Here is a 9,087-nt window from a genome sequence, read left to right as displayed (position 1 = left end):
GAAGGAAGCTGCTCGCTTGTGGATGATGGGCCTGCTCAGCTAGGAAGACCTTCACTACTTTTATCCTTCCCATATTCATCGGCCACACCTCTCACATTCCACTCAGCTATACAAAAGTGCCTCTATGTCAATTTCAAGATAAACAGTAAATAAACTTGATATAAAATTTGCCTCCCACCTCCCTCTCTCTTTGTACACACACACAAACACCCCCCCCCCCACACAGATGGGCAATTGATGTACTACAGGAAAGAGATAGTTGGGTGGATTGTGTAAGCACATAGGAGGACTACAGGGAAACCTCTTGGAGTGGATGAGAGACTTCAAGAGAGACAGGCAGATGAAGACAGTAATAAAAGACAAGATGTCAAAGTGGAGGGAGGTAACATGTGGAGTCTTGTAGGGCTCAGTGCTGGCTGTCAAGAGTGGAGGGAAGTAACAAGTGGAGTCTTGTAGGGCTCAGTGCTGGCACGTGTAATGTTCCTGATTTACATAAACGATATGGTGGATGGAATGAACAGTTATGCAAGTCTGTTTGCAGATGATGCAAAGATCATTAGGAAAGTAGAAGTTGAACATAGTAAAATGCTGCAGGAAGACCTAGACTGAATTTACGATTGGAGCTGGGTATGGGAAATGAATTTCAGCGCAAGAAAAATAAAAAATATATATTGGAAATGAGTAAAAGTACCAAGAAGCAATCCCTGAATTACTCGATGGGAAAGGAACCGATCACAAAAGCAAGAGAAGAGAAAGACCTGGGAGTATTGTTCCAGGATAATTTGTCACCCAAAAAACACATTAACAAGATTGTCAGAGACATATGAGCTCTTGATAAACATAAGGGTGGCATTTCATTACATGGATGAGGAGATTATGAAAAAATTGATAGTGGCTATGATCTGCCCCAGGCTGGAATAAACGACAGTGGTGTGGTCCCCACATAAAAAGAAAGATATAAACAAGATCGAGAGAAAACTAAGAACAGCAACCAAGATGGTCCATGGCCTAGCAGATCTATCGTACAGGGAAGGACAAGAAAAGCTGGGTCTGCCTTCCTTAGCAGAATGAAGAGAGAGGGTCAACGTGATTGCAGTGTTCGGAACCATGATGGATGTAGACAAAACTGACAGAGATTGGCTTGTTTGGAATGAGGTAGCAACAAGAGGACATGGAGAGAAACTGAAAAAGACAAATTGCTTGCAGGATATCAAGAAATACAATTTTCCACATTAGAAATACAGTTTTCCATATTGATGAACTGACCTGTGGAATAGCCTGGACAAAGAGATCGTCCAGTCCAAAAGCTTCAATGAGTTTAAAATTTGACCGGTCGGAACATGGAGACGGGACCCCATGAGTGTACCTCATTTCCTGTATATCACAACTTGGTAAACACACACACACACACACACACAAATGCATGCGTGCACAGTAGTACAGTATTAGACAGATGTGAATATATCTGGGGCTTCATTAATGAGAAGCATCTTGGGTGTGAAAATTTTCAGGATGTAACTGGCTGACCAGGCTACTCCTGGAGATGCACCCTCATCTAAGAATACTGTAAGGAAGTGCAGTACAGTAGGCTCGCACAGTGCACGAGAGATTGGGCGGTCCACGACCTCGTGCACTGGGAATTCGTGCACTGAGAATACATAATCTTATGGGAAAAAACATATGGGCGGTACCCCCTAATACCTGGAAATTTTTTGGCCCTTAGAGACATAAAAAAGGTCAAATTTTTCAGACATTGTACTACAGATATAGTTGCAATAACAAAAATATGGGCAGTCACCTTAACAACAGTAGACAACAGGCCTGATGGATTTAAACAACAAGAGTTCTGAGGCGTGGCAACGCACTTACAGTGCCCCCGCCACCACCCCGGCCGCACCACACTTGTTTAACGGTTGCCAATGTTGTATTATTCCAGGCTTTGATGAAGAAATTTACGGCCTGTTGAATGTTACATTTCTTCCAGAATGCAGCAACAGTCATTATGGTGGGGGTTGCAGGTATGCCAGGTGAAGCAGGTGAGTCAGGTGGGGCTGTGAAGATGGAGAGGGAGGCGGCTGGTGAGTCAGGTGGGGCAGTGGAGGACGGCGGCAGGCGAGTCAGGGGAGGTGGTGAGGGGAGGATCCTCCCTCTCCTCCTCGCTACTGCTAAGATTTTCGGCAATTTCCTTCATCTCTTCTTGCTTGTTTGTTTCATTCATCTTGTTATGACGTATTGGCAGTATATCAACTTGGTATTCACGAAATAAACATCATTATTATAGAAACTGGGTATCTATTCTAACTTACTGTTATTGCCGAAAACGTTATTATTGAAGCTGTTATTGGTTTCATTCATTCATTCATTGCCAGACGCCATGCATCCCAGACGGGGTGGCCAAGGGCTTAGAGTTAATTGTTTTACAGGGAGGGGCACTAATCCTCCACCAACCCCACTTGACACGTAGGGATGCCAACAACATCTGGTGTTCCCAGGCGGTCACCTATCCAAGTACTAACCAGACCCAAAGTTGCTTAACTTCGCTGATCGGACGGGAAGCGGTGTACTAGACCCCTCTTGAGCACCTTCCCCATGAGCCTCTAGGTCACTATTGGCGCATTGTATGGGGGGGGGGGTCACGTACTGATGGAAAATGGCGTTTTTAAGCCACTTCTTGCCTCTACCTCGTGTTTTGTGGGGTAAACTTGCGCATTCAAGGTTTTTCGTTATGATTTTTGGTCACCTGCGCACAATGCGATTCGCGCACTGGGCAAGCCTAATGTACTTAAAATAAGAGTTCACTTGACAAAGTTGAAGGGAGATCTGAAGAACAAGGTGTGAGGTGAACTTTGACTGTGGGGTACTGGTTGTGTAGTTGTTGCTGTGCTACCCCAGTCTGTCTGACTGATCAGACCCATCAACTGCAGATAAGCAACTGCCCCTCCAGGGCTGTTCCATGCAATAAACTGATGTTTCCATGCAAATGACAGCACCTCACAGAGATGAGGCAAGGGGATTAGTGTGGAGGTTTGATTCTTGAGTAGATGTCGCATTTTGGATGCAGAACATGCGAAAAGTTAAATACTAAATTTACAGTAGTGAAACTTGTGCAGCAAATGATAAGGACAAGCATAGTACAGAAATGAGGACATCCAGACAGATTTGTAATGTTTCCCTGAATGACAGAACTGCAAATCAGTAACTGAAAGATCAGCTGGGAACTGAAGGCATTGGTGATGTAATGCATAGGGTGAGAGTGAAGTGGTGGGGACATGTGGAGAGAATGGATGATGAAAAGTGGGTGAAAAGATCTACGAGTGTGAAGCTGGAGGTTATGGCACCAAGAGATAGAACTATGATGACCTGAAATGAGATCCTCCAAAATGACTTCAGGATTACAGGATCAAACAAAGATGCTGCCATAGACCATATAGCATAGACAGCTGCCATGTGAAGTGAATAAAGCTGGCAAATGCAAGCATGTAGAAAGCCTCTGAAAATGAAACAAAGCGTCAACATCTCGAAACTGTCAATGTAACTCTGTGGTATCTCAGGTTAACTAATGTACATTATTACTCTTGAATACAAACTTATAAAAATATGAAACACTGCCATCATAATCATCAAAATATGAATAGTTATTAAAATATATATTGATGATGATTAAAATATATATATATATATTTCTTCACAAATATGAACTGTGTTGGTCTTTACCCCTTATCCAGTAACTCCATTTTAATCAGACCACTGTCAGATAATTATATTCACATTAAAGGAAAAATGAAGGCTATACATGTACTACATTTCATGGTACTAGACTGACAAGTTTCCTTGCAGCTGAATACAAACACCTCGTGATAGGAAGAGATACAAAAGATGGGACTATAATGAAGGGGTTAAACCCTGAAAGCTTTACCTTGACTGTAATTTCTCCTTAGACACTGATTTGGAGCGAGACTTGGACCTTGAATGTGACCTTGACATGGACTTCCCAGAATTAGAACCTGAGTAGGAATGGGACCTCTTGGATCGTTCACTTCTATAGTAATCAGTTAATGCAGTTCGGGGCAGGGCCAGGCAGTGCAGCAGAGCAGAGTAGGATCATCCCAAACCAAAGAAGAGGGTGAAGGACATATAGTTAGACCACATTTGCTTAAAATGGCATTTGCCTGTGCACATTTAAGACTTTATGTGAGGGATGAGTGCATAATGTTAATGGGGAATGTTTTCAGTCTATGCTGTTCATTGCTGATTGCTCAAAATTGAAACAACTTTAAGAACAAATTGTATTATTTTTTAGACAATGTACCTTTTCTAGGCAAGCATAGAAGCCCGGGGCTAGGCAAGTTGGTCTTGACATTTAAGATGAGTGACCAGCCTCACACATCCCTGAGTGGCATTACATGAGCAATATACCCCAACCTTCCCTTGGATATAAACCTTCAATGGCTGAATCCAAATGAAGCGCCTTAATTACCCACTAAACCACCAGGTGCCATAATTTGGTTATATGGTTACCACCCAGCATAGTAAATGGTTTCCTGTGTACAGGAAACCATTTGGCTTGTTACTCAGTGTAGAGGGCTCCTATGCTCCTCATAGGGCAATGCAGGATTGGATGATGGATGGATGGATGGTACTTTTTCTATTGGACAATACATAATACAACTGGCAATCTCAAGAACATTTTACAGCAAGTCCTCCATGTATATTGGGGATGAGTTCAAAGACTATCACAGCTTTCTTCACATAACGGGTACTGTACATTTAGAGAAATCCTAAGTCGCTTTGTAAGTTGTGATGGAGCAATATTCCACAATATACAGTAAACCCTCACTTTATCGCGGGGTTATGTTCCAAAGGCACCCGCGATAAGCAAAAATCCGCGATGTATCGACGCTACCCCTAAAATGGCTATTTATTGTCTATTAATAAGAAAAACCAGTACGGGTACTCACTGATGATGAATGAGACGAATTGAAGATGATGATGATCATGAAGTTCAGTACAAGGTGTATATTAGTTGTGCAGCTCTTGAGAGGGCGCCTATGATGACATTTCTGCGGGCGGTGAGCGAAACGTAAGTGTGGGAGGTCGGTCTACCACGCACCACACAGTTAGTTTGAATCCGATGGTCGAACCATGCGTGACTCGTAAATCATTATTTGTGGCTTATTTTTCTGCCTTCCAGTGATTGCTTGCCTTGTCTGTCAACATGGGGCCTAAGCGTAGTGCTAGTGATGCATGTGGTAACACACCAAAACGGACTAGTAGTGATGTTGCTGACAGAGAAAGTTAAAGTGTTGGACAAACTTAAGGGAGGAATGTCGGCGATAATTCTCCGTCAGGACAATTCCCCGTCATTTATTTACATACCAGTTTATTCAGCAAGTACAGTACACTAGTTTTTTACTTATATGAGTTATAAAATCCCCCTGAAAATTAGTTATTAAAGTATTAATTAATCAATAATAAGTATATTTACAGAATGACAGGGAATCATCCATGTTTTGATGGTGAATTGACTTGATGGTGAACTGTCTCTGAACCGTGTGTTTGGGGTGAGTCAACTGTTCTTACAATAAAGAAGACAGAACATAGTACACGGGACTAAACGGGAGTCAGTGTGGGCCAGTGCATCAGACTGTGCTGAAGTGTCTCCACCTATGCCTGTGAACTGGCTCAGAACCGTATGTTTGGGCTGAATGAGTCAACTATTTGGACAATAAAGAAGGCAGAATGTAGCATATGGGAGGCAGTGAGAGTTTGTGCACCAGACTGCTGAAGTGTCTCCACCTACGCCTGTGCTTGTCAGGTAAACTGGGAGGTGCGGTATGGTGGTGCGGTGCGGTCCTGCTCCTTTCTTTGAGGAGGGCGCGTCGGCAGCAGCCAATCAGCGGCAAGAAAAAATGTAAAGCGTGTTTGGATTGGCTACTGGTAAGGCTCCAGCCAATTGTGTGCCACCTACCAATGAGTCTGGGTATTTCCTCACCCCACGCCACGATTTCGGTTGTATTTTATCAAATATATTAGCCGATTTTTAATTATTATTTTAATACAGCTATTAATATTTTAGAATAAATAAAGATGTAAAATACCATAAACATATCCATTTCAGAATACAGTACTGAAAATAAAGATGTAAAATATGTACTGTACCCTAAAAATAGCCGTAGTAGGCTTTGTGGAAACAGCGATGAGGCAGGGTTTCCCGCAATGTAAAAATACTTAGGTTCCAATGAAAATCCCGCGATAAAGTGAACCAGCAATATCTGAACCGCATTATAGTGGGGGTTTACTGTATTAATTTAAGTTGGATTTAACTGTGCTAAAAGGACTTACCATACTGTAGGCTACTATAAAATATACATGGATCAATCCAAAGTAATGCATATCTAATGTAAAACATAAGAATGCTAGTTACATCCTTAGCCTTACCTGGATCTCGTGTGGCTGCGTGACCTTGACCTGGACCTGGAACGTGACCCTGAATGGGACTGAGACCTTGATTTGGAGTAAGATCTAAAGCGAGATCGGCTACGAGACTGTGACCTGTTGATTGAAGAAAGATACATTTTTCGTGTCAGTACGTCACAACCTTGTTATGTATATATACAGTAGTAATCCCTCTAATATCCGAACGCCCAATATCCGAACATCCCCACTAACCGGACATAATCCTCCTGGGATCCAATATTCCCAAAATGGGCCAAAAACCGCAAAAAATTCGAAAAAAATCTGACTTTTTTCCCTCCCATAATTTGAAATTCCCGCCTGGCGCCAAACAGCTGTTACACCATGGTCCCTTCACCCCTTCCTTCCTCCCCCTCCCCCCTCCCCTGTCAGGTTGCCATTTGGTATTTTTCATTACCAAGTGTGGGCCAATTTGGTAATGAAAAATTCGTTTGGTAATGAATTAGAATAATGCATTACCAAATGGATTTTTCACATGTATGAGGATACACAGGATGGAGATGGTGGATTGTTTGCTCTCTCTGATTAATCTGCTACCCTACATAGTGTGAAAATAATCAACATGGTGTTAGTTATAAGGAGAGTGATTACATGTATTTCCACTTGTATATATAATTAGTGAAGAATATATGCTAGCTTTACGAATTTGGTAATGAAAAGTTATATTTGACAATGAAAGTTGAGGAGATTGGTAATGTGGCTGTTGCGATCTGGCAACTGTGTTACCCCACCAACATCAACAGTCACAGCTTAACTCCGATGGAGAGCAGATACTCATAACAGTGCAAGCCACAGGTGCTTGTTCTTTGTGAATAAACAGTGAATAAACTGCAATACCTTGCCACTAGAACACACAGGAATTTACAGTGTTGTGCAGTGTTAAGAAATTAGAATTTAGAGTGCAGAGGATTAACTGTGGACTGCAAACTGGCGGTTCAAACCAGTCCAAGAGCAAGGGACTTGTAAGTACCCAGAATGTTTAATATTGTATAAACTCACCTCTAAAACCTCATTTTATGGTTCTTTTGCATTTATTTCAGTCTTTTATGTCCCTTATTGGTGTGATTTGGGTCTTAAATAGGTGCAATGCATGTCCAGAGGGAGTTGTATAGGTGTTTTTCAGAGTCAGGGTCCATAAGTACAAGTCTATAAGCTGGGGCCCAATATCCGGACAGGACCACTATCCGGACCTGCCTATGGCTCTATTGATCCGGATATTGGAGGGGTTACTGTACAGTATATATATATATATATATTTATATAAATTTTACTTTGTTGTTGTTGTTAACTCTTTCAGTCTAACAGCCATTCATATTTTAATTTTTCTGCTACCAGATGATTATACAGAAAAAGTCCTCCAATCCAGCCACCAATACTCCAAAAACCCCAATACTCCGAATTTTTCAAGGCAAATTTTTAAACTTTTCTGGGATTTATCTAGGGATTAATCTGGCTTGGGTTTGCTCTTGGACTTGGATGTACCTGCTTGCAACTGTTCATCTACCCTTCTAAGCATTTCCAGTGAGTAAAACAATAATCCATATCATTTTAAGTGTTTATTTAATGATCATGTACACTCACGATCAGTAATTTCTGCTCAGAGGTGAACCCTTCCTACCCCTACATACCCAAGGAAGACGGGAGGCATGGACGAAATGAGCTCCACCCACCTCTATCCCAGCTCCCAACCCTCCCCCATACTCCTACCAAAGCCAACCCCCCACTTGTCATTCTTAACTGGCAGCTACATCTCAAGCTAACCTCATACTTTACACCCGACACGCCGTACACATAAAATCAGCATTATATCTCAGTCTACCTCTGATACCACTACATCTCTTGTGCACCCATTTATCACAAACACCGCACAAGATGGAATTACTTCCCACGCCCTTGTGGCAAACTGCACAATGCACTCTCCCTCGTCTTTGACAGTACCGCCACCAACCCTAAATATCATCACTTTTGTTTTATCTGCATTTACCCTTAAGCCCTTGTGCCCCGTACCATCCCTCCACTTCCTAAACCTTTCTTCTGCCTCCCTTTCGTTCTCTGCAATCAACACAAAATCATCACCATACAACATCTCCCACGGGAGTCCGTTTCTGAAGTCATTGGAGAGGGCTTCAAGTACCATGATAAACAACATGGGACTCAAAACTGACCCCTGATGCACATCAACATTCACAGAAAACTCATCACCCTAAATACTTAAAACACTCAACCTTCTCAAGCAACTCACCATTCAAAAACTACATTCATCCTCCTACCATCTACCAAGCTCGTACACTTCATCACTTTACTCTTATTTTCATTTAGCTTCCTCCTTTCACATACCCTTCTGAAGTCCTCCACCAACTGTCTCAATCTCTCATCCGAATCAGCCACCAATGCAGTATCATCTGCAAACAGTAGCAGATTCAGAGTCCACTTTCTACCATCAGCATTCAAGAGACTCAAACCTCCACCTAACACTCTCCCATTCACCTCCCTTACAACACCATCCATATAAATATTAAACAACCAAGGGGACATCAAACATCCCTGCCACATCCCTACTCTCACAGGAAACCAATCACTCACAGTATTTCCCACTCTTACACAAGCTATACT

General features: G+C 42.2%; 1 protein-coding gene across 1 annotated transcript in view; it reads right to left on the bottom strand.

Moving 5' to 3' along the window:
* Positions 1–3,912: 3,912 nt before the first annotated feature.
* The window catches only part of LOC145407015 (serine-arginine protein 55-like), a 70,485-nt gene continuing 65,310 nt past the window's right edge, over positions 3,913–9,087 (bottom strand). Inside the window, exons 8-9 of the mRNA XM_080278031.1 lie at positions 6,439–6,552; positions 3,913–4,039 (exon numbers count right to left, since the gene is read on the bottom strand). Of these exons, the coding sequence (XP_080134157.1) occupies positions 3,913–4,039; positions 6,439–6,552 (241 nt within the window). The remainder of the gene's footprint in view (positions 4,040–6,438; positions 6,553–9,087) is intronic.

Source organism: Coenobita brevimanus, chromosome 72 (genome assembly GCF_032717465.1).
Source record: "Coenobita brevimanus isolate Jiangsu-jjx chromosome 72, ASM3271746v2, whole genome shotgun sequence".
Lineage (NCBI taxonomy): Eukaryota > Metazoa > Arthropoda > Malacostraca > Decapoda > Coenobitidae > Coenobita > Coenobita brevimanus.
Note: the sequence above shows the minus strand (reverse complement) of the source record. Positions and strands in the feature narration are given on the sequence as shown.